Source organism: Dipodomys ordii, unplaced genomic scaffold (genome assembly GCF_000151885.1).
Source record: "Dipodomys ordii isolate 6190 unplaced genomic scaffold, Dord_2.0 Scaffold19, whole genome shotgun sequence".
NCBI classification, from domain to species: domain Eukaryota; kingdom Metazoa; phylum Chordata; class Mammalia; order Rodentia; family Heteromyidae; genus Dipodomys; species Dipodomys ordii.
Window position 1 is genome coordinate 7,325,014 of NW_012267235.1, and position 26,969 is coordinate 7,351,982.

Here is a 26,969-nt window from a genome sequence, read left to right on the forward strand (position 1 = left end):
ACCCAAATGATCCAAGATCATACTAAAGCTATCAGCACAACTATGTTTGTTGCAGCATTATTTACTATAGCTAAGGTATGGAACCAACCCAGATGCCCCTGAGTAGATGAATGGATCAAGAAAATGTGGTATATATACACAATGGAATTCTATGCCTCCATCAGAAAGAATGACATTGCCCCATTTGTTAGGAAATAGACTTGGAAACAATTATATTAAGTGAAGTAAGCCATGCTCAAAGAAACATAGGTCCCATGGTTTCCCTTATTTGCAATATTTAGTATATGTCTGGAACAAGCAGAAAAGGTCAGATAAGATGATGTTAAGTGAAATGAACTCCAAGATATGGACACAAGTAGTTTTTTTCTTTCTTACTATTGCTTCTAATGTATTTATAAGGTACCATGTGATTTTTTTTGATGCTTTGTATGTCCCTCCCCCATGGTATAATCCATTTTCACTGTATTTGATGTTGGTATAATTTGGGGAGGGGAAGGAAAAAAACAAATTGTTTAAATAAGGATACAGGTTGACCCATTGCAACAATGAGATATACAAGATGCTATGTCGAAAACCAACTTTACAATTTAGGTGGGGGGGGCAATGTAGTTGTGGAGCTGGGAAGGAAGAGATGGTAGGGGAAAAACAAAGGAGGAGGCAACAATGTTTGATAAGAAATGTACTCATTACCTTTCTCATGTAATTGTAACCCCTCTGTACAATATTTTCACAATAAAAAAAATTTAAAAAAATCATGGAGACTATATCTAAAGAACTAAAGTTCACCCCAGGCCCCCAAAATTCTGACAATCATAAAAAGAAAGAGCCAGGAAGGTATGCTTTTTTTCTTCCACACTCCTTGTTTTACCCTCCTATAGCCTGTGGTGAAAACTGTATAGTTATACTTTATAGATTATTGTAATTAAGTAGTGCTTGGAGTTCATTTTAAAAATAGCTTCATGGACTCATGTAGCATATTTCTGCAAAACAAGTATATATGAAAAGCAAGTGAGCATTGCTATTGTTTAGCACATTTAATTATGTAAGTATTTCTTTCATCCTTCTGGGAATTGAACATTGAATATTGACTAAACACAGGGATACCAGCTCATATTAATTCCTGGTTCACTGCCTTCATTCAAAAGCAGGGTGAAACCAAGAACTGTCTCTAATCTGGAGTTGTTAAATGTTAAGCAAAACAACCAAAGATCCAGCCTTCCCACCTCTGTAGAATTGTCCTAGGAAGTGTACCCTGGATGTTTTCTCTCTCACTGTCTCCTCCCCTCCACTACTTATTAATAAATATCTTGAAGAAATTTCTCTTCCCTTGCCATATGTGTCAGTTGTAACTTTAATTAAAAAGACTGAAAGCAGAAGTTGGCCTATTGAGAGGAAATGTCCTAGCTCATGTAATACAAAGCCCAGAGGGCTGCATACTAGATCCAGGGCTCAAACATAACTGATCAATCAGGATGTGATTTCTCCTCTCCATCTTTCATCTCCATTTCTGTTGTCTTGGCTCCATTTTCAGGAAATCTTTTCCCTCATGGAGCCAAGATGGCTGCATGAGCTCTGTCTTTTCTCTTCCCAGTTTCAAGTCAGATAGAAAATAGCAAATCCTCATTTACCCCAAAGTTTGACTCTTGTTCTTGTGATAGAATCACAAGAACATCACATACTCATGATTAAGACCAGGGCACAGACTGATAATTGATGTGAGCTTGGGCCAAGTCACATACTATGGGCATAGATTTGAGCCTCCCAAGTAGGCTGGGGTAGACAGAGGCTAAGGTGAGAGAGTTGGTTTCCTAAGCAAACAAACAAACAAAAGATAATGAATAATCACTAGAAGGTTTCTGCTTTGCAGGAAAACACATTCTAGGTTTTACTTTATGAAACTGAGATTGTATTACAGCTTGAGTCTTTACCACACAAAGTATTTGGTAATTATTCACCTAGAGCTGGGCAAGCATTTTCTCTAAGAGTTAGAAAGTTCACATTTTTATCTTTGGCTCCATATATTCTGTGCATAGTTACAACTGTTGAAATCTGCACTTTCAGTGTGAAAAGAGTCATAAACAATACATTAATAAATGGGCATGGGAGTGCTCTGATAGGAATGTATCTTCAATATCAGGCAGCAGATGGAATTTGTTGGCTCTTGATATTAATAATAGGGCCTGGAGTAAATGCAACACTTTACCTTCCCCCACTCCACAGCCTATCCTAATACATTCCATGGCCACAAACCTCAGATTTTAAAAACTGAGAGTTTTTCTGCTTTTCCTAGACCTATACTAGTTATTTAAAATAAGGGAAACCATGGGAGGTCAAAAGCTATGTACATAAGACCATATAAGATGATGCTAAGTGAAATGAACCCCAAGATAGGGACACAAGAGGTTTTATCTTTGTTGCTGTTGTTTTTAATGTACTTATAAGTTACTGTGTGATTTTTTTGTTTCTTTTGTATGTTCTTCCCCCAAGGTATAACCCCTGTTTTCAATGTATTTGATTCCAGTGCCCTGCATCTTGTATATACATTTTTCTAATTTGGGGAGGGGAAGGGAAATAACAAAATGCTAAAATAAGTATACAGGTTGGTCCATTATAACAATGAGATATACAAGACACTATGTTGAAAATGAACTTTAGGGGGTGGGGAGAAGTTGGGGAGGTAGGGAGGGAAGGGATTGTAGGGGAAAAACAAAAGGGGGTAATAATGCTCAAAAGGAAATGAACTCATTACCTTACTCATGTAACTGTAACCCCTTTGTACAGTATCTTTACAATAAAAATGTATATTAAACAAACTGAGAGTTTGGGAGATTGGGACTCACACATGGAAAATCTCTAAAGTCTGTAAAGAATAGAACTCAGAGTCTCAACCTGCAGTCCCTAGTACAGGAAGTCAAACAGTAACTACTTTATTACTAGACAAAAAAACCCATAATTTAATTAATAATTTTCTGCTTTTCTCTCTCCCTCCTCCTCTCTCTGTCAGTAATGGGGCCTGAACTCTGGGCCTGGGAACTGTCCCTCAGCTCTTTAACTCAATGCTAGCCATCTACCACTTGAGCCATAGCACCACTTTTGGCTTTTTCTGCTTATGAGGTGCTGAGGAATTGAACCTAGGGCCTCATGCATGCAAGGTAAGCACTCTACCACTGAGCCACCTTCCAAGCCTTTCTTTCATTTTTTTTTTACCCTACTTCTAATTTAGAATCAAATAGGAGGAGTCAGGTAAGTTCCCCAAACTACTTACAGATTGCCCACGTGGAGGGAGAGCCTGCTTCCCACTTCCCCATGCCAGTAATCTGCAAGCAAGAAACATCCTAAACTGTGTCTTCCTACTGCTGCAAATGGTGTTCAGGCCTCTGCTTGCCTTTGAATCTACATCTAAACAGAAGTGGATGGTGGCAGGCTTTTTGTTGGAGCAAAATGCCCAGTACATAGCCTTTATCCATTCTCATGTGGGTGGTCTTTGTTTATCTCCACAATATGTTGTAATTAAGTAGTACCTAAAGTTGCTTCATAAAGATCCCTACTGAGGTCTGAATTGTGTCTTCATAAAATTCTCACATAGAATTCGTGACCCTCAATGCCTCAAAAGACATCTGTATTAAAGAGAAAGCGTTATTAATGAAAATAATATGCTAACAGGAGGTCCTTTGTGTGGGTTTTAATCCAATCTGACTGGTTCTTCTCTTTTAACAGGGCCTCTGTTCTTGCCATAGGTAAGGCCTCTCTGAACCCTGTGGCTATCATGTAAACTCTGCATTATTATAAAGAGTAATTTGTGATCTGGGAGTTAATATTAGTAATTAAGATCAGAATAAAAGAGCCTGTGTTACCAATAGGCTAGACTATCAAGTGACTTCAGTAGCACTTGGAGAATGAATGCCCACAAAACTGAAGCCGCTTGTGACATTGTTGTATGTGACAAATGTATAAAACAAGCATGTAGTTAATCATGAAAGCCTTTAGGTAATACAGCTATTAATTCTGTATCCTTCTCAGCCTAATTCCAAACTTCCCTCCTTTACATTTCTGTTTGCCTTCTCCTAACCACAAAGATCTTAGACACTGACAACTCTTTTATTTTCTTTTTTCTTTTTCTTTTTGTCAGTCATGGGGCTTGAACTCTAGGCCTGGGTACTGTCCCTGAGCTCTTTAGTTCAAGCGAGTGCTCTACCACTTGAGCCATAGCACCACTTCCAGTTTTCTGGTCGTTAATTGAAGGTAAGAGTCTCACCTGGAGCTGGCTTGGAACAGTGATCCTCAGATCTCAGCCTTCTGAGTAGCTAGGATTACAGGTGTGAGCCACCAGTACTCAGCCCACACTGTCAGCTCTTACTCCTGCACCATGACAGGACATGGGAGAATCTAAAAATGTTCCTGAGGGCTGGCTGTGATGTATAATCCCACCTACTGAGAAGGCAGAGATTGAGAGGATCACAGTTAGAGGCCAGTCTAAGAAGAAAGCTGGCAAGATCCCTTCTTAATTAATGAGCTAGCGTGGTGGTGCATGCCTCTAGTCCTAGTTATGTGAGAGGCATAGATAGAAAGATGATGGTCCAGGTGTGAAAAAAACAAACCAGAAAGTAATTAAAGCAAAAAAGGATGGGGGCATGGTCCAAATGGTAGATATTCTGTCTAACAAGCACAATGCCTTGTAAAATAATAAATAAAAAGTGTTTGGGGCCCTCTCTGTCAATCCTGCTCCCCCCACCACTGCTACCTCAATACAGCCATTTCCAAGGTGTTCTTTGCTCCTCAAAATAGAGAAGCTTCTTCAACCTCTCTTATCTCTTCATAAGGAAATCTGTTTACCATAACCCATATTTTATAAAATTTTTGCAAACATTTATTTGAGCATTTAAAGGGTTAAAGTAAGAAGAAATGGAACAGAGAAACATTTCCTTCAGTCCAAGGCAAAAGAGGGAAGGTAAGACTCCACTGCTTCTCTCTCTCTCTCTCTCTCTCTCTCTCTGTGTCTCTATAATTGTCCTCTATATTCAAAACTAAGCTGTAAGAATTAAAACAGGCAGAATTAAAACAACAAGAATGTAAACCTTTTCTCTAAGTGCTTGGCTATTACAATATGAGAAAATAAATAGCTTTCCCAGTTATTGTCTCTGCTGTGTTTAAAAAAAACTATTCAGCTTTAAGCTGTAGGCTATATCTATCCTTCCCTGATTAAATGTTGCTACCTCAAATGGATAGAATCATAAGATAACATCAAGTACACAAGAATGAAAAAAACCAATTATTACAATGTACTTCCTACTTGTAACTCTCAGCAGTTCTATCCATTTACATCACCAGAAAACAAAGAGAAGGTCAAAATAGAAAATAATAACAACTCCAGATTCCAGAGAACTATCATTTCTGGCTGTGAATAAACACTTCATTATGAGAGTCAACTTGGATTTTAAAATTTGGGGCAAAAATTGATTCAATGGGATTTTAATTCTGCCCTAAAACTTTTTTTTTTAATCACAAAATTTAAAAAGGAGAAGGAAGGAATTCTTTAAATATCAAGTCATTTCAACATGTTGCCTACAAAAGAACAAAAATCAAGCTGGCTTCAGTCTTTCCTTTCCCTACTAAGTATGGAGATATGAGGGCAAACTTGCACCTTAAGATTACACCCAATCATTACCAAAGAGAGAAGTAGAAGTGTTGTTTGGGTGAATCGTTCATTACAAGGGGAGATTTTAAAGAGAGGAGGACTTGCAGATACTTAAGTGACAGCAATATTTGAAGGGGCTGAGTAGAGAAAGAAGCCAAAGAGAAGGAAAGTCATCTGGAAAGGATTAGAGTAAGGATGAGAGAGGGATCCTCAACTCCCCAATTATTTTCCAGTTCAAAGCTCTTTAACAAAAAAAAAAGGAATTTTGAAGAGAATAACAAAGGAGGAGGAGGCATCATTAGGTTTAGGGATTAGCAAAGTTTTCTAAGTAAGCAAAGCAAACCTCAAGGGAAAAGCATTGCCTGTTCTGACATTCAGAGGGAGTGAGACAGGGAAACCAAAGGTTAATCCTTGGCCCTCTAAGTTGTGAGATTCTAAATTGGATTTTTGCCTGGATATATGGACATCCCCTGACCTTCAGTTATTTTGTTAAATTTCTAGGTTGTTTATATGTGTGTTGTGTCTGTGCATGCCTGTACTGGAGCTGGATTCAGGGCCTGGGTGCTGTCCTTTAGCTTTTTTCTTGTTCAAGGCTGGTACTTGACCAATTAGCCACAGTTCCTCGTTGGCTTTTTTCATGATTGGTTAAACGGAGATAAGGCTCTCAAGGACATTACTGCCCCGGGTTGGCTTGAAATTAGATCCTTAGATCTTAGTCTCCTTAGTAGCTAGAGTTACAGGCATGAGCCACAAACAACCAGTTAATTTCCTGTTTTGACAAACATAGAGACAACAAGTCTAAGGTGACTTTGCAATCAAAGGATCCTGCACATTAAGCCTCTGTTCTTTCTGACACTGAGCATTTCATTATGTCAAAGAATAACCTTCTTTGCTCATACTCACTAAGCAACTAAGGAATGCACACATGCGTACATGATTCATTCAACTATCAGTGTTCTAGTGATTTCTTTTTAACTTTGACTCTTCACTCTAGCTTGTTTTCAACTGTTTGTTTATTTCTAATTTCCCCTGTCATCTTGTTTTATCTATTCTGCCTCAAGCAGAAGTGATCACACAGGAGAGACCAGAACGAAGAGAGGGCACGTCTAGCAGAGAAAAAAATGTTTTCTAAAATTATAACAAGAGAAAAGCTGAACTGTGATCATTGAATTTGAAGAAAATAAGTTTTTAAGTTCTAAAATCTTTGATTATAATTTTATAATTAAATTATGACCATGAAAATATGTAATAATACATTTAGTATGGCAAATGGAATTAATTCTCCCTATAATAGAGTATATAAAATGATCTGTTTACCATTTATTTATTCATTCATTCATTTATTTGAGTTGGGGTCTTAATGTATAGTTCAGGCTGACCTTGAATTCAGAATCCTTCTACCACAACCTCTCAAATGCTGGGACTACAAGTATATGCCACCACGTCAACCTTACTTTTTATTGCACTTAATAGAGGTACACAAAGAATTGCATAATATATGTGTATAGTTTTTTTAAAATATTAAAAACCAAAGACCATAATCCAAATTAAGAAATAAGACATTATAGCTGGGTACAGGTTCAAGCCTGTGATCCTAGCTACTGAGGAGGCTGAGACCTGGAGGATCATGGTTCAAAGCCAGCTCAGGAAGAAATGTCTGTGAGTTTCCATTTCCAATTAGCCAGCAAAATACCAGACTGGAAGCATGGTTCAACTGGTAGAGCACTAGTCATAAGCAAAAAAAAAAAAAAGCTGAGTGAGAATGTAAGGCCCTGAGTTCAAACTGCATTGCTGGCAAAGAGTAAGAGGGGAGTGGAGGAGGAAGAGAAGGAAGGGAGGGAAACAGAGGAAACATTATAACTGGGTATGGTGAAATGGTGATGCAAATCTGTAATCTAAGCACTTAGGCAGGAAAATCATGACTTCAAGTCCAGCTGGGGCTAGTGATTGTCTCAGGTAAAAAGAGAGAGAGAGCAAGCAAGCAAGAGAGAGAGAGAGAAGTGGGGAAGGAAGAGAGAGAAGGATGGCAGGGAAAAGAAGAGAGAAAGGGGGAGTTGAGAGAATAGAGGAGGGGAGAGGAAAGAGAAGAAGAGATGAAGGGAGGGGAGAGGAAAGGGGAGGGAAAAGAAAGAGAAGTGGGGGTAGAGGTTCAGAAGGGAGGAAAGGGAAGGGGAGGGGAGGAGAAAGGAAAGAGATTTAGCAAACTTAAATGACCCAATATGTGCTTCTTTGGCCCAATATATGCTTCTTTGGTATCCTGAGGAGTGATCAAAACCTGAATTTTACTTTTCTTTCATTTACTAGATATGTATGTTGCTCTAACAAAAGTTTGTTTCAATTTGGCTTAAACCTTCTAAAGATAACATCAGATGTCTTTGGCTGCAACTTAAGCTTTTTGTGCAGCATAGTTTTCAATCTTTATCCATGGCGATACATATGGCTATAGTCCATTCATATTTACTACTGTGTAGTAATTTATCTCATGTGTAATATTTAACTTTTTTTTTTTGTTGGCTGTGGGGCTTGAACTCTGGGCTTGGGCGCTATCCCTCAGCTCTTCAGCTCAAGGCGAGCTCTCTACCACTTGGGCCACAGAGCCACTTCCAGTTTTCTAGTGGTTTATTGGAGATAAGAGTCTCACGAACTTTCCTGCCCGGGCTGGCTTTGAACCGTGATCATCAGATCTCAGCCTCCTGAGTAGCTAGGGTTACAGACATGAGCCACCAGTGCCCGACAATATTTAACATTTTACTGTTAACAGAAACTTAGTTTTCTTTCATTGTTTGGCTATCATGGCCAACATTACCATTGACATTCTTATGCATGTGTCCTGGATGGAATCACAGGTAACCTGAACTCCCTTCTATGCCTCTATCCACGTTTATTTCCCTATTTGTATCTGGTCCTCCTTTGGAGATTTCCAAAATGGCTGCAGGGAACATATTCTGATGACACACACATATTCTCTGAATTAGTACTTCCTCTTTACTTTGAAATATTTGATAGGAAAAGGCTGATTTAGATTCAATATGTACACAGGATTGTAAGACATTTGAATATAACATTTGGCAAGGAAGAAAAGAAAGACTATTAGATTCTCTATACATAATGTCAACTGCTAACTTTTGAATAATGGTAAAAGCCTTTAAATTTAGAATTAATTGCTTGTGTGAACAAACTTCTTGTCATTGGCAATGGTCCAGAATTTAAAGAAATCATTACTGAAAGTCTTAAACAGGAATTATTCACCCATATTTCAAACAAAAAATCTGATTATAAAAATGTTATGCTTATAGAACAAATTCTTCTCTCATTTTAAAACCAAAAATTACTTAAGCATCATATACAAATTCCTCTGTTAACAGCTTTTGTAGGAGCCAGCTTTGGACATAATTCCTAATGATTCTTATATCCTGTATTCTCATCATTATGTCATTCCCTGTCACACTGAACAGGGCAGACCTTTGTAACTCATAAGATACTGCAGAAGTGACAGTGTGTGAATTTCAAAGCTAAGTCATAAGAGATAGTTCAGCTTCTGTCTTGTTCTCTCTTAGATCACTTGGCATGGAGGAAGCTACCTGCTGTGTTACGAGGACACTCATGCCCCCAAAAGAAAGCAATATATGGCAGGAAATTGAAGCCTGCAAGCCAACAGCTATCACTGATCTGCCAGCCATCTGAGTGTGCCATCTTGCAACTGACTCTGTCAAGCCCAGTCAAACTCTCAGATGATGGAGCTCTCCAGTGAGATTTTGCCTGTAACATCATAGAGACCATGGACCATAGCTACTCAGTTAATTTGTTCCTAAATTTCTGACCTACTATAAATGTGTGAGACTACAAGCACTTACTTCTATTTTAAGTTATTAAATTTTGGGATCATTTGTTACACAGCAATAGACAGCTAATAACAAGTCATTTTATTTTTATTGTACCTATAAAATATAAAGAAAATTCAATTGTTTTTAATAAAGCCTATAGAGATAACCATCCGTCCCCTACCTACATCAACTTTGAATATGGAGAGAAAGTATTTCATGATTAAAAAACAAAAACTGGGTTTAGGAACCTTTACTCTCCAACAAGCATCTGTTTCTGCTTTGTATGCATGTTGGAGAATATAAAGCATAAGGGCAAAAGAGATTAAGAACAAGGAAGGCTATGGTGGAGGTAGCACAGATTTTTATTTGAAGATTTTTATAGGAAATGGATGGTCCTGAATTCACTCTGTACACAGAACATGAACAAGGTTGACACACTTGACGCCCAAGGCACCAAATGACAATGATGCTTTCTAATGGCCAAAAGAATAAATTAAATTATGATAATCTGTAAGAACCTTCTGGCATTTTTGTTTTATCCTAATGTGTTTTGGGAAATGTCAATTACTGAATTCATCTTAAAAGTCATCTTACTGCTCCACTTTTCTCCTTCCCTCATAATTGGTTTACTTATTGTTTAATGCCACAATGATGAAACACTCTTTACAGATGCAAAGATCCATTTGCTAATGTTAATAGTTTTCATCACAGTAATGTCAATTGTCCAATTATTATGAAATCAATCATCTCACCTTCCAGCCATTGGTGTTTTCCTGAAGGGCTCTCATTTGCCACACTGCCTTTGATAAGTGCTATTTGGTTTACAGTCTTCTGAATCCTATTATAAGTATTCGCTTTACCTAGAAACTCTGCAGGCTCTGGGAGGTGACTAGAATTAGAGAGCAGAGAGGGACAGAAAGGAGCTGCTTGCAGCCTTCATGCTAGGTTGTGCACTTCCATGGTACCCATACGTCCTCACCTTCCCTGAATGCAAAGGGCCAAACTGTTTATCCTGATCATGGAGAAAGACTCTGTAGGTAACATGTGGTTGGGCGAGGTTCTTCTTCACATTATCCCATTTTGAAGACAAATTCTGTCTATAGCACAGAATGGGGAGGCTCTGAGCAACCTGTATATTTACGAGGGCTTTGGTACATTTAAGAAGACCCCACTGGGGCCACCTCCATGGAAATCAAAATGACCTCAGAGAATGTTTCCTTTTTGGCAGATGAAGCACATGTCTAAAACATAGCAAAGCAAGGCACTAAAAACGTTTAAAATAATTAATATTCAGTTTTTGAAGCTGAGCTACACAATGTAATAAACCATTAGCCATATGTGCCTAATTAATCGAAAAATTATATACAATTAGAAATTCAACTCCTGAGAGCCACCAGTATCTTTCATGTTCTTTGTAACTCACCTGTGGCTCACAGATATTACAAAGAGTTCTATTGGACAGCAGAATTCTAAAGTACTTATCGTGGAATAGAAATAAAGAAGGCATTAGCTTTATTTATTTTCTTTTTTGCTTGCTGTAATTATTTTTATTACAGGACATATTCTTTTATTAGCATCAATTAGCAGTACAAGTGTGCTTCTTTTACTAGGTCCACTTATGTATACAATGCATCTTGATCAAAACCACCCTCTCCGTCATCATTCTGTATAGATTTCTTCTCCTCCCTCCTTTACATCCTCCATTCCCTCCTTCTTTCCCTCCATCCCTCCCTCTCTCTCTTCCTTTTGTGCCAATGCTGGGGCTTGAACTCAGGGTTTGGAGCTGGTTAATTGGAGATCAGAGTCTCACAGACTTTGCACCTCGGGTTGGCTTCCAAGGGCAATTCTCAGATCTCAGCTTCCTGAGTAGCTGGGTTACAGGCATGAGCCAGTCCAGGCTTCTGCATTGACTTTCTTTACATTTAGTTTATGACTTGGTATTGGGCTTGAGTTCTTTAATTACACATTTAGGATAGATATGGGAGAATCAAACGATTATGCAATTGCATCTGATCTTGGCCAGCAAGGATCCTGGGATTCTTCACCGCACTTGACCTCTCCAAGTGGCCCTCCCCATAACCAACGCTGTCCTGCAGTCAACCTGAGCCCTACCAATCAATCAGACCAAGGACAACTCCTCTGGTTTCCTAGCAACACCGACGCGACCCGCCCCTTCCCGCTGTTCCTCGCCTACCTTATTCGCCTGAAAGGGGCGGGCCCAGGGGCCAATTGACCAATAAGAAGAGAGCAGAGGAGGGACGTCCTAGCCGCGTCCCCGTCGCTAGGGAAACGAATGCAGCTCCGGGACCCAGCGATGCCGAGCGCTGAGGAGCGGGCGCCGCTGCCCGCGCAGAACGCTGACGATGAGCCCCAGGGCGACCCGAGGCTGCGTCTCCTGGGGTCCTACGTGGCTCAGAGCCTGCGGCCGGCGGCGGGCATCTGGGAGCGCTGCGCGGGGACAGCCGAGGTAGAGCAGCTGCTCCAAGCCTTCCTCAGCCACGATGCCGCTGAAGGGCCGCGGCCGTTGCTGGTGGTGCGGCCCGGGCCCGGGGGCCTGGCGGTACGACCCGGGCTGGAGGCCGGATCCGAGACAGGCCCGGCTCGCGCGAAGGGGATGTTTTTCTTGCGCACCAGGCCCGAGCCTCCAGGATCCAGTAGCCTCCGCGGCGCGGTGCTCTGCGGGGACCTGCCCGCAGCGCCTCTGGAGCACCTGGCCGCGCTGCTCTCTGAGGTGAGGGTGGGTCGGCCGCCCAGCGCCGGCTAGACCTGGGCCGGGGGAGGGGGAGGAGCCTGCGGCGAGGGCGGGGCAAGACAGATGGGCGGGGCCTAGGGGCGGGCCAAGGGGCGGGGGCAGAGGCAGCGGGGGGCCAGGATGCCGACTGAGAGCCCAGTTCTGGAGTCCTGAGAGAACTTTGGGATGGGGTAGAGGGCAGAGCCAGAGACCCAGCGGAAGGGCGCAGAGCTGGATGGAAAACAAATCAGAACACATCTGGGGCTTGGTTGTCTTGATTGACCTGTTAGACCAGAGTAGAGGCAAGTTGAGAACCCAGGAGTGGATTTTAGCCAAAAGGGGAAGGGGGAAAGACTAGAATTTGAAGAATTGCTTGCCTCCATTACTTTTTAAGTATGTTTTCTTAATTCCTCCTGTCCATCAAAAAGGGGGTAAGGACCCGAAGTAGTCAATTAGGGGATGTTATTAATGGATCTATGGGTTAAGGAGACGAAAGGTTTAATTCTGCAGAGGAGTTTAAGGGAGGTGGTTTGGTTTTGATTTTTTTTTCTTATACCTCATTTATCTATGAAACTTTGCAGCCCTGTGCATGCAGAAATGGAGCAGCGTTTTGGAAATGTCCAGCAGGCATTTAGAGGAGTTGCCCAGAGGAAGATCAGGTTGTTGATTGTGTAGTGCTTGAACGGCACCCTACAAGTGTCTAGTGTGCAAGAGATTCCTGAGGGCTGCCCAGAAAAGATTCTTGGACTATTTAGACCTTCTGGAAAGCATGCAAATTTCCCTGCCAGTCCAGGGGGTACATGTGCTTCTGAAGGATGGTACCTTTGATCCTTCAGATTGTCACCGTTCTTTTATTCTTTTCTTTTTTCTTTTCCTGTGTGTCAGTACTGGGGCTTGAATTCAGGTCCTTGTGCTTTACTCAGACTTGTGGCTCACAGATGGCACTATACTACTTGAGCCACTCATCCTCCCAGCTTTTTGCTGATTATTTTGGAGATGGAGTCTCTTGGACTTTTCTGCCTAGGCTGACTCCAAACAGGTCTCAGGCTTCTAAGTCGCTAGGATTACAGATATGAGTCACTCCACTGGTACCAGGCTTCTGGCTATATGATCTTTCATGAAACAGATCTTATGGGGAATACCAAAGAAGTAGAAGACATGTTCCCATCCATGGAATGCTTACTTTAGAAAGCCAAAGCATATTCAGTATATAGCATGTTCAAAATATTCAAGACAGGATATGAGTGGGGTAGAGTTCACCTTATGGTTGGTGTTAGCCCCTTACTTGCTTTATAATGAGGCTGTGGGAAGGAGGATTCAAGGAAGGGGTAGGATGTATAGAATAGGTCTCAGGGGTCCAAAGAAGCTCAATTTACCAGTAGGAGTGGTAGTATTTTAATGTTTTAACCATTAGCATGGTCTTACCACTCTATAATATCTGAAGTCCAAGTTTGGATCAAATCCTGATGAATGAAGATAGAAAATGCCTTTGGGTTCAGAAAAGAGAAATATGCATATGGTCTGAGAAGCACCCTTGGCCTAATGTTAAACTGGCTTCAGAGTAAGGAGGAGGGTCTGGGTAAGTCAAGTAAAACACCTTCCAAAGTATGAGTCTAGATTGAACAAAGGTTCAGAAACAGAATATAATCTAATGTATCTAGGGAATATGGGCCCATCTCAGAATTGTATTGTGGCTAAGGAAAAGAAATCCAGCAAAGCAAACGTGAGTCTAACTCCTTTGATATTTTCAAGTTTTCAAGAATTTCCCTTGGTTCAGTGAAAGAGATTGGAGACAGTATTCCTCAATCAGCAGCAAAGTGACTGAATGATGATCCATTTTCACAGTGAAATGCTGGGATGCTATTTTGTAAAATGATTGATATAGAACAACCCTTATCGTAATTTAAGTTTTATTTATTAGCATCTATCAGCTGTATTTGAGAGAGGGGAGAATTCATTGAGACTTTTCCACACATGTACACAATCCATCTTGATCAACCTGGCCTCCTCTATCACTCTTGTATATCCCACGCCCCTCTTCTTAAAACTTCCAACAGGCTTCATTATTCTATTTTCATACATGCAAATAAACTACATGGATCATATTCATTTTCACTCACTGTCTTTGTTAGTTCTACACCTTCCCAATTGTGCCCTCTCCTTCCCCAATCTGAGCTGTTTTATTTACTGTCTTATTTTAGTTTTAATTGTACCAAAGGGAGCAAATTAAGGTAATTTTTGAATTTTGATTTACAAAAAAACACATAATGTCAAATTCACCCTCCTAACAGGTTCCAAGTATCCAATATTATATTGTCATGCATATACACTTTGTTGTATAACAGTTCTGAAGATGTCCCTATCCAGTATGACAGGAACTCCACAGTCAAACAACCTCCAGTGTCCCTATCTCTACACCCTGGAAAATACCATCCTGCTGTCTTTGAATTTGCCTTCTTTGAGTTTCTTATCTAAGTGCAGTAATATTTTTTTGGCAGTACTGAGGTTTGAACTCAGGGCCTCATACTTAGTATGTGGGTGCTGTACCACTTGAGCCATGCTCCCCACTCTGTACTTAGCTTTTTGTATCTGATTCACTTAGCCTAATAGCTTCAATGTTCATATCTATTGTCACGAATGTTAAGATTTTCTTTTTTTAAAAAAAATGCTGATATTATTCAACTGTACATAATAACAACTTTTCTTCATCAGTTTTTCCTGTCTTGGATATTGTGAGTAATGCTGCAATGTAAGATTATTTTTAAACAGGTGCAAGATTGTTCAGTATGCAACCATTTATGTTTAAGAGAAAAAGGGAAAAAGAAAGAGAAGGAGGAAAGGAAGATGGGGAGAGGGATGGAAGGAAGGAGGAAGACAAGGGAGAGAGGGAAGAAGAGAGGCAGGGAGGGAAGGTGGCAGGGAGAAAGGATACTCCAATGGAGAAACCTATATTCTGGGGGAACTGGGTAGTGGAAGTATTGGAGTAGATAAAATGCTTACTTTTTACTCCAAAAGCTTTTCTACTTGAAAATATTTATGCCTCCTAAATGTATTATCTACTGAAAAATTGAATAAAACAATTTAATTACAAAATACTCAGATTCTTTTCTTGTGTTATTTAAAGCTGATAAGAGGAATCCTTAGTCTAGTCAACTCTGTATTTCTGCTACACACTCTGGAGTTTATTCAGTGTCTTTGAAACCTTGTTCACCTCCCATCTTCCAGGCCCCCTCCATTTACCTCTTTCCCTCCTTTATTCCCTGTCTCCTTTCTTCTCTCCACCCCTTCTTCCAATGTACCTGTATTTGCTTAGCCTCTGACTCCCCTTCCCACTTTTTCCTTCAACCTCTGCACTGAGCATCCCTAACATCTAAAATCCACCTGGCAGTTTTCCTGCTGTGTATACATGGGAGTATGCTTCTACATTTCGGGGAGGTGCTGACACAGAGAAGAAATCTATACTTTCAACAATAGTTTTGTCCCATTACACAGGTGCAAGATTCAAATAAAATATGGCTTAAGAAATACTCAAAGGAAGAATCAACAGCACACAGTAACTGATTTTTCTACTTTCTTTCTCTCTACTCTGAACCCTTTGATTCAATGCTGTCAGATCCTTCCCCTAAGGTTCTGAGACTCAGATGCTGTTTTGAATTTTTGTGCTTTGGGAGAGTGAGCAGGAAACATGGAGTCTTGATTGACCTTTCTTCAAACCCTGGTTCTGTCCACTTTGTAAGACCCAGACTCTCAGGGATATTATGAAATACAGTATTAATATTCTGGGACACTTCGAAGAGAGTGAGTCACATTATGTTCCCTAAAGGAGAGTCCATAAAGGAGAGCCATTGTTACACTGCATTCCACTTATAATCCTTCTTACCATGCTCTATCCAAGACTGACTCATTTCCCCCCACAGCCCTCCTTCCTGTGAGATCGGAGTGGGGACAGGTGTTCTCCTAGCTGCTTTACCATTTATGTGGCTTAGTCTCCAGTTTGAATGACTTATCAAAATCGCCCCCTCTGGTGGCTGCATCCTATGCTGATAATGCTGAACTCACTCCTTTGTGGATATGGCACCTGGCTTACTGTAAATTTCCCAACATTCTCCAGGCATATGAAATAGCATGTAATTATTTCAATAGAAGTAAATGATCCTTCCACTAACTTGGCCTCTGAGTTCTTTTACCCTTTCTCCTCCAGTGATCTTGTCCTACTTTTCTTAAGCATGCAAAGCTCTGGTAGCCATTCCCAGACCTTGTATTACCAGTAACCACCACCCTCATGATTCCATTTCATGCACCAGCTAAAGGGCAGTGGCCACTAGTGTTCTTCCAGCTCATTTCCTGTTAGGCTCTGACTACAACATTCCCTGGGCTCTGCTGTCTTCCCCCTGTCCCTTGCTCCCTCACTCATACCCCGGGGTTCACATTCTTTGCTCCAAGTGAGTTGTGTACTCCATGGTTATCATGATTTACTTGCACCACCTCTGACTAATTGGCCCTGCCAGGACACACTCCTTTGGTAAAACCATGATCTTGGTGAAATCCTGTTCTACATGCTCCATACCTTCACCTTGAAACTGACTAGGGCTATGGAAAAGTTCCTTGGTTTCACTTTATATTTCTCTCTTTGAATTTTTACCAAGCCTTTTAGATTTCTTACCAGACATCCTTTTATTCTTCACTCTTAACTATTTTCTTGCTCTTTTAGATCACTGGTTCACAACTTCCTTCTCTCTTCCTTTAAATATCCAACACCTTTTTTAACCTCACACAATGATGATCTTTCTTCTTTCGTAAGCGGCGCGCACATGTGTGTGTGTGTGTGTGCGCGCACACACACACACACACACACACACACACACACACACACCAGAACCTAAATTCCACATACTTGGCTAACCCCATCTGCCAATATTTTTACTTCTGTCCTTTCCTCTGCCAACCTCTTATGCTGTAGGTTTATTGTCCTATCTGATGCCAACTCTTAAGACTGAAAATATCTGTTTTAGCAGGGTGTCCATGCCTGTAATCCTACCTACTCAGGAGGCTGAGATCTGAGTATCACGGTTCAAAGCCAATCCGGGCAGAAAAGTCCTCCTGAGACTCTTACCTCTAATTAACCACTCAAAAACTGGAAGTGGAGCTGTGGCTAAAAGTGGTAAAGTGCTAGCCTTGAGCAAAAGAGCTCAGGGACAGTGCCCAGGCCATAGTTCATGCCCTACAACTGGCCAAACAAAATTGCCTGTTTTACCCTGAATCCTACCCTAGTAATCTTCCTCTTCTCTCCTCCAGTCTACTTTCCCTTTCTTATAGGTAATTCCCATTGGTCCCCACCTTACTCCCTTGTTACCTTTTATTTCTATGAGCCATGTTAAAGCAAAATTTCTGGACTATGTGAATCATCTTACTGGGATCCAGCCTTTTCTGTTTTATTTCATACTCAGCTATCAACCTCCCAGAAGAGGAGTAAAAGAACTTGGCAATATTCCTAACTATCTCCACTGGACTGCTTAATTAGTTCACAGCACATGGCAAGCCTCTCCTTCAACCACACTCTTTGCTCCTCAGACTTCTAGGAATCCAGGCTTCTGGCTTTTTAAAAAACTTAATCCTATCTCTATTGTTCTTTTAATACTGTCAAGGTGATGTACAGAGGAGTTATAGTTGCATAAGTAAGGTACATAAGTACATAATGTACAAAGTGTACATAAGTACAAAATGTACATAAGTACATTTCTTGTCCAACTTTTTACCCATTCTCAGAGAGTCTGATGTTGGAAGCTCCTCTTCTATCTTCTTTTTCCTCTCCTCCTTCTTCTCCCTCCCTACCTTCCTTCCTTCCTTCCTTCCTTTCTTCCTTCCTAACTTCCTTCCTTCCTTTTGTGTCAGAATAGGAAGTTGAACTCAAGGCCTTGCACTCTTGTTTAGCCTTTTTGCTTATGCCTGGCCACTCTGACACTTGAACCACACCTATACTTCTGGCTTTTTGTTGATTAGTTAGATTTAAGAGTCTTGAGGATTTCTGCCCAGCCTGGCTTAGAACCACAAATCCTTAGATCTGAGGCACTTGAGTGACTGGGATAACAAGTATGAACCAATAGCATCCAGCCTCTTCTGCTTCTTAACATTGAAATTAAAAATGCTTGAGCTCATTCCTTGGACATCTTCTCTTTTCTACATCTATCCTTTTCCTTAGGGAAATATCATTCAATTTCAAAATTTTATAAGCCATTTCTGACATCTCCCAAATTTATCTCCAGCCCTTCCTTCACCTCTGAGCCCCTATTTGCATATCTGCCTTCCATCTTGAAATCTAGCAGATACATCCAATTTTGTCATGTCCACAAGCAATCCTCTCATCCTCTGTCTAAAACTTCCTGATATGTCTCTATTTGAGTCTTCTCCACAATGCCAGTTTTCCTGTGGCTCAAGGTTCAAGTCTGAACATCATGCTGAGGCTACGTTTTCTTCTTCAAACATGAAGATGTCACATTGTACTTTCAAAGCCTATAGACTTAGATTATTCCTTCCACCACAACTGCTACTCCTGTGCCAAGTCACTGTTTACTATAGCTGTAACTCCCTAACTGACCTCCTTTTCTGCTTTTGCCCTGAGACATCGATCTCTTCACAACAGCTTAAGTGATGCCACTAAACAATGTCACAGCATGTCTCTCCTTTGCTCAAAAGTCTTTCAACCTTGTTCATTTCTCCAAGAGCAAAAGTCAGAATCCCCGGGGCAAGGCTGCATGTGATAAGATCCCATTTTCTTGGTCCTGCCCTGTTTCAATGTCACAAGTTTCTGCACTGTCCCATCATATCAGATATACTCCCACCTGGGACCTTTGCACTGTTTACATCTTCTGCTTGCAATATACATCCCCCAAGTCTTTGCAGAGCTCTTCCCAACCTCTCCACTCTTTGTTCATGTGTTATCATCTCAATGAGACTGATTCTGGCTTCAGTATTCACAATTACATCCCTTCCACCCTGTGGTCTCCTTCCCCTGCCATATTTATTTTTATTGACTCTCCTAGACTTTTGCTCTCCTAGAACATAAACTTTATGAGGTTATGGACCTTTCTTTGTGTTGTTCTCTGATGGGTCCTAGCACTTGGAATGGCACTAGCATATAAGTGTTTTATTAGTACTCACTATCCAGGTAGAGTGTATATACCTATAATCTCAGCACTCAGGAAGTTGAAGCAGAAGGATATGGAGTTTAAGGCCAGCCTGGGCTACATAGACCCTGTTTCAATAAAAAGACTAAGTAACAAAAAACACTAAGTAAATGAATGAGTACATTTTCATTTCATAGAGAATTTACATTTGTTATTTTTCTGTCACTCCAAGCCCTCAAAGATCAAACCAAAACCCACCCACCACTTTTTCTGCAGACAGCATGCATTCATAGACCTCTGTGAGCGTGCTCAGAACAGGGGAGGCACACTGCAGGCTTGTAAGGACCCAACGAGATTCAGTCCCTACCTTCGAGATCCTGGGAGGAATCCAGTTCATTCTTTTTCCCAGTCAGGGCTTCTGCTCCGGGCCCAAAGTCTTTTCTCAATATGAATATTATAGAGTTTAGTAAGGAACGTTTGTTTTTCCTTTTTATGCTTGCCATTCACATAAGTTCCCAGCTCAATCAATGTTTCCAGAAAGAACAGGGAAGGATCATCTTCTGGAATTTTACATGCTAGTCATATACAGAAACTAATCAGCCATCTGGATTCGTGTTTCCTTTTCATTGTTTCTTTGGTAGCTCCCTCATCACATTAGTTGCATAATTTTGTAAGTGTGTGTATGTGAGTATGCATACACATGCCAGTACCAGGGTTTGCATGTTTGCTCAGCTTGCTTGGTATTCTTCCACTTGAACCATGCCTCCAGCCCAGGTATTGGGGCTGGGGCTTGAACTCAAGGCCTGGGTGCTCACCTTTAACTTTTTTCTCAAGACTGGTGCTCTACCACTTCAGCCATACCTCCTCTTCCAGCTTATTAGGGTTAGTTGGAAATAAGAGTCTTATAGACTTTTCTTCCCAGGCTGGCTACAAACTGTGATCCTCACATTTCAGCCTTCTGAGTAGCTAAAAAGATTACAGGCATAAGGTACTAGTGCCTAGCTCACCTTACTTGGTGCTAGTTATTTTGGAGATGGAATCTCGTGAACTACCTCAAAAACAAAACAAAACAAACAAAGCACTGGTTAGTTTAGAACCACAGTCCTTCAAATCCCAGCCTTTTGAGTTGCTGGAGTTATAGGTATCAGCAAGCCACTGGTTCTTACTGAGTTGTGTGATTTTAAGAGGCACAGTCTTCTAGTGTGCTACACTGACAAAATTTGCAGTTGCTAGTGACAGAAAGTCAATTTAAAAAAAAAACTCCTGGAGACGCTAAGTTCAGGAGCTCAAACAGTAACCAGGACTTGATCTTTCCCCAAATGAATTCTCTTTTCTCTGCATTGATACTAGCTATCTCCTCCCTGAAAAGCTCTGATAGGATACTTTGGCCAGACCCTTATTGGCTCAGATTCAGTGCCAAAAGGACATATGTTGTGTGGTTGTGTGGTCAACATTGACTAACGTTTACTCCAGAGATATGGATATAAACATGATCTGCAAATCTTAAAATGTGCCTCTCACACAATTTATATAGACAGGTCATCTTTACCTTCATGAAGCCCCTATCTTTTTGTCTCTTTTCCCCTTTTTTTGGTTCTGGCCTTTGTGAGCATTTCCATCAGTTCTTATTTACCCACAATTGGTGAAGGAAATATTCATGATCCTAGGATAATAATGACAACTTGAATTTATGACATCTAATTCAGAGTAGATGACACAGACAGTGTCCTACCAATCACACAAACTCAGTAGAGAAGAGGGCAGTCCACCAGGCAAGGGCATTTAAGGTTGCATTTGAGAATAGAGGGAACACAGAGCAGCTGGGTTGGGGAGGGCTACTTTGTGGTATGGAGGGGGTTGGTACCCCCTGGGTTCCCGTGGGAGGATGTAATTGGCTTGTTCCAAGAGTTACAGGGGCTGGCAAGGAACTGAAGCCTGACACTCAGGGAAAAGCAGGCAGTGTTCTTGTCCCTCCATAGTAAGGAGAGTTATTTGGCTAGGACTCCTTACCCACAGGATCAGAGCAAAGAGGAAAACTTGCAGGTAGTCTATTAGAGGTCATTTTGCTTTTGCCAAAAGCCAAAGCATCATATAGCATTTGACCTCAGTCTTAAGCCAACAGCATCATGACCTGAAGGAAGGATGGATGGACATTTTCTGAAATGTTTTTCTCTAAAGGCTCAGATGTAGAATGCTTACCTTCCCCTGCATGCACTTCTGTTACAGGTCATTATACCTGTCCTGGCTAATGAGAAGAATCACCTAGACTGGCCCCACATGGTATGTCAAGATGTCAGGCGGCATGCCCACAGCCTGCAGTGTGACCTCCTGGTTATCCTTGAGCAAGTGAAAGGGAGAACTTTGCTGCCTCTTCCAGTAGAAATGGAGTTTGTGGATTCTGAAAGTGAGTCAGCGTAAGTATCACCAGCCTGACCATATTTACCTCTGAGATAGAAGGCAAGCTTGTTTATTCAGATATTTTCTTCAAATGACTCTTCTGTTTCTGACTCTGTACATCTTGATCCACACCCAAGCCCAGTGTCTGCTGGCCAATATCCTGGGATTGGTCGGTATGCGTGCACCCACTTTATCCCTCATCCTTACAATGCTTTCTAAAGCCTTCTAAGCTATCACAGCAGCATGGCCTTCATTTGTTCAGAATCATGTTAGGGCTGAGAGCAGCCACAGTGATTCCAGTGCTTTGCTTTATCAAGCTATGGCTCGTCATTGGTGAAGACCCAGGCCAGTCCTGGAGCCTATACTCCTCACCCACGTTTACTCAGTACACAATGTCACAGCACTAACTCTAGTGGCGTTTGTTATGGTTCCAGCTGTTCCTCCCCCTGTAGCTGTAGCATTAAAAAAAAAAAAACAGGTGTTAGGGATTTTCCTCTACCCCCAGGAGGAAGCAATATAGTTTATTAGGGAGTCCATTACAACATCAGTCTCTTCTCCTTTGAGATGTCAGAGGTACTATCAGGCTCCACTTCACATTCCACCATTGAGGTCACCTTATCCCTTGGGAATTTTTTTTTTCTGAAGCTACACTGTGCATATAAAAATGGCTTTTATTTTATCTAGAATTTCTATTTGTGTATGGCCACAAGTGAGCTTCCTACATGAGTTAGGTTTACCATATTGCTAGGAATTTTCAATGTATCACTGTCATTGTTACTTATTCGGGAACCACAACATGACTGAAGAATAATATATTGTTGTACACAGCAGCAATATACTTCAGAATGAGTTTCTTTTTTCTTTTTTTATTGTGAAAATACTGCACAGAGGGGTTACAATTACATGAGCAAGATAATGAGTACATTTCTTATCAAGCATTGTAGCCTCTTCCTTTGTTTCCCCTTCCCATCCCATCCTCCCCTTTGCCCCCTCTCCCTCTCACCAAAGTTGCAAAGTTCGTTTTCGACATAACAACTTGTACATCTCATTGTTGCAATGGGTCCACCTGTATCCCTATTTAAACTATTTGTTTTTCCCTTCTCCTCCACAAATTATACCAACATCAAATACAGTGAAAGCAGGGGTTATACCATGGGGGAGGGACATACAAAGCAACAAAGAAATAATCTTATAAATGTATTAGAAACAATCGCATGAAAGAAAAAAAACATTTGAATACATATCTTAGGGTTCATTTCCCTAACATCAACTTATCTGACCTTTTCTGCTTGACTCAGACATATACTAGTTACTGCAAATAAAGGAAACCATGGGACCTATGTTTCTTTGGGCCTGGCTTACTACACTTAATATAATTGTTTCCAAGTCTTTCCATTTCCTAACAAATGGGGGCAATGTCATTCTTTCTGATGGAGGCATAGAATTCCATTGTGTATATATACCACATTTTCTTGATCCATTCATCTAGTGAGGGGCATCTGGGTTGGTTACCTATCTTAGCAATGGTAAATAAGGCTGCAATAAACATAGTTGTGATGGTAGCTTTAGTGTGGTCTTGTTTGTAAATGCCCAAATGTTGGGTAAATGCCCAAAAGTTGAATTGCTGGGTCATAGGGGAGCTCTATGTGTAGTCTTTTGAGGAACCTCCATACTACTTTCCAAAGTGGTTGAACAAGTTTACACTCCCACCAACAATGCAGTAGGGTTTCCTTCTGTTCACATCCCCTCCAGCATCTGTTGTTATTAGATTTCTTGATTATAGCCATTCTAACAGGGGTGAGGTGGTATCTCAATGTTGTTTTGATTTGCATTTCATTTATGGCTAGAGAGGTTGAGCATTTCTTCATGTGTCTATTGGCCATCCTTCTTTCCTCTTCAGAGAAGTTTCTCTTTAAGTCTTTAGGCAGTTGTTTCTTTGAAGATTTGTTGTTGGGGGATTTAATTTTTTGAGGTCCAGGTATATTTTAGATATGAGACCCTTGTCCATTGTATGGCTAGTGAAGATCTTCTCCTAATTCATGGGCTTTCTATTGATCTTGCTAGCTATGTCCTTTCCCATGCAGAAGCTCTGCAATTTCATGCAATCCCATTTGTCCAACCTTTCTTTGATTTGTTATGTTTCAGGGTCTCTATTAAGAAAATTTTGGCCTGTGCCAAGGAGACCTAGGGTTTCTCCTATTCCATCCTGTAATGTTTTCAGAGTGTCTGCTTTGACTCCAAGGTCTTTGATCCACTTGGAGTTGATTCTGTGCAGGGTGATATATAAGGATCTAGCTTTAGTTTTCTACAAGTAGTTAACCAATTTTGCCAGCACCATTTACTGAGAGTTTATTTTTTCTATTGGAAGTAATTACTGCATACATAATTGGAAGTAATTTCCCACTTAAGTAGGAAACTTATTGGGGCTTAATAAAAATACTCAATTTTCAAAATAAATAAATTTTAACTACCCTTCTTCTGGTCCCTTTATATTTCAACTGAATGGCACGAAGAGTGTGTATATAATCCTTACTGAGTTTGTCTCCCTTTGTTCAAATTTGATAATTTCCCCAAAGGCTGAATCATTTTTTAGGGAAGGTGAATATCTTCTCCCTCTAATACTTTTCATAATCATGTTTGCCATATCCTGTTTCAGCAAACATGAATTTAATTAAGTGAAGGTGGGTTTCTGATTAGAAAAGGTGAAGGATACACTTCCTTTCTTTCTCACTGTGCCCTTGGTACTTGGCAGGTATGATTTTCAGTAAAACTATACACAGGCAGCTAAACTATTTTCTTTTAATTTTTTATTTCTTCCAAAGATAGCTAAGCTATTTAAAACAGAATAAAACAAAAGAGGCATATGAGGCAGAAGCTTTGGAATCTCATTCTCCATTGGAAAAGGGAAGATTGTGAAATTATGATGATGGCATTTATTCAAAGATATTAGTATACCTTGAGTAGGAAGTAACCCGTTTCTTCTTGCTTCAGCAGTTAGAACAACAAAATAAGTAAATCCAGGGAAGCAGATATTGTTCAATGTAGTTTCTTCCTGGAAGAGGCAATCTACTGAGCTGTTTCCTCACATAGAAAGCTGGCCTTCATGCCTTCACTGGTGAGATTCAAATAAGAGTTGGGTGGTCACCTGATGGCTCTGTCCGACCTATTCTTACAGTGACAGCAAAATCTGACAGCATCGAAGTTTTAAAACTGGTCTTCAGCATATGCCCCTTAATATACTGTTGGATATGTACACGAATAGCCATGTTTATGGGAGAGAAGTTTCAGTACATTTAATTGACTGCTCAAGAAAATCTATCACTAAAACATGGTAAGAATTCACAGGAGTAGAGCTGTAGCTCAAAGTGGTAAAGCACTAGCCTTGAGCAAAAGAGCTCAGGAAAAGTGCCCAGGCCCTAAGTTCAAGCCCCACAATGAAAAACAAAAAGAATTCACAGTCTAGGAGCTGGGAATAGTGGTGGTACATGCCTGAAATCCCAACAGCAGAGAATATATTGTGAGTTCCAGGACAGCTTAGGTTACAGAGCAATATTTAAACCATCCTAGACTATACAGTAAGACCCTGCTCAGAAAATTCTAAAGAATTCACAGGTTAGATGGAATTTTCCATATGTTCTTTTTATTTTTTTATTTTTATTTTTGTTGGTCATGGGGCTTGAATTCAGGGCCTGGTTGCTGTCCCTGAGCTTTTTGTGCTCAAAGCTAGCACTCTACCACTTTGGACCAACATCAGTACTTCTGGTTTTCTGGTGGTTCATTGGAGATGAGTCTCACAGACTTTACTCCTTAGTCTGGCTGTGAACCAGCATCCTCAGATCTCAACCTTCTAAGTAGCTAGGATTACAGGAGTCAGCCACCAATGTCCAGCTTCTGTTTTTGTTATTGTCTTTGTTTTGTTTTTTGTTTTTTTAAGATTTGGAGTTCTTTTGTAGGAGCTACTCAGAGGTATGGTTTGGATATGGTTTGAGTTTTCCCCCAAGTGTTCATTCATTTGGAGCTAAATTAGTGGCAAAGTTAGAAAATGATGGAATCCTGAAGAGGTGGTGCTTAGTGCAAGGTAATTAGTCCATTGGAGGCCCTGCCCTCAGAGAAGACTATCATAGATCCATGGGACTTAAGTTTATTCCTTCCAGAGGGATTGTTGTTGTTCTCTGCTTTCCTGTTTTGCCATGTGTTACTTCTGGCTCCTACTTCTGCCATGATGACATCTGCCACGATGCCCTCAGGAGACAACAAACAAATGAGTAATACATCACAATTTTGAACTTCTAGCCTCCCAAACCATGGGGGAAACAAACCTCTTTTCTTTATAAGTTATCTCCAAGCCTTAGGAATTTTGTTATAGCAATGGAAAAAGACTAATACATACCCAAGCTGAAGTTACTTCCATGAGTTCCAGGAGATTTCTTTTCTCTTTCACAGCTTGAATTCTATAGATAAGTCAGTTATCTATGCCATTGAGTCTGCAGTGGTCAAGTGGAGCCACCAAATCCAGGTGTTGCTGAAGAGAGATTCTTCTCTGCCTCTCCTCCAAGGGGAGCATCCCACCCCCAAAATGGAGTTGGAGTTCTGGAAAAGCAGGTAGGCAGGGAAGCACATGCCCAAATTCTGGGACAGTATCTTGTAGAGGAAAAAGCCAGAGCTGGCTCAAGTAAGTTAACCCCTGAGTAGTTCCCTCCCTCTGCATATTTCTCATCTTCCCTAAGGAAGACAGCTAAGTGAGTCAATACAGCTTTTCTGTGGACTGGGAGATGCATTCTTTCCTTTCTTGGGCTACTGTCAATGTCATCTTCTATAACTTCTTTGATTTTTATTCAGCCATGTGTAAAATCCATCAACACTTTTGAATATTTTTCTAATTTCTGCTCCCTTCTCCTTAGACAGTGGAGGTTGAGCACACATACCTTTTGGAAGGATCTGAAAACAGAGGGATTTTTGGAAGCTGGCTACAGAATAGCCTCTTCTGGATCCCAAAATTATCATTAATATCTGCTCTGTCTCAGTCCCATGGTGTGACCAGAAATAACTCATTATTGCTTCTGATTATCCCCACCCCCCCGTACTTCCCATGTCCTTGCTCCTGTTTATCACTGTGCAGATAAATCCTTTACTCAAAAGGAGACAGACAGATGTTGGGAACAGATGTCCCTGTCCCCACATTGGCTGGAGATTGCCCATGTCACATGATCAGGTCTGCCTGTAGGGCTCCAGCCCTATACGTACCACCATGCTGAGAT

At 40.8% G+C, this 26,969-nt stretch overlaps 1 protein-coding gene across 1 annotated transcript in view; it reads left to right on the top strand.

The window, feature by feature from the left end:
• Positions 1–11,773: 11,773 nt before the first annotated feature.
• Dnah9 (dynein, axonemal, heavy chain 9) overlaps positions 11,774–26,969 on the top strand; it is a 354,260-nt gene continuing 339,064 nt past the window's right edge. Inside the window, exons 1-3 of the mRNA XM_013013168.1 lie at positions 11,774–12,190; positions 21,541–21,728; positions 26,155–26,313. Coding sequence (XP_012868622.1) covers positions 11,774–12,190; positions 21,541–21,728; positions 26,155–26,313 — 764 coding nt within the window. The remainder of the gene's footprint in view (positions 12,191–21,540; positions 21,729–26,154; positions 26,314–26,969) is intronic.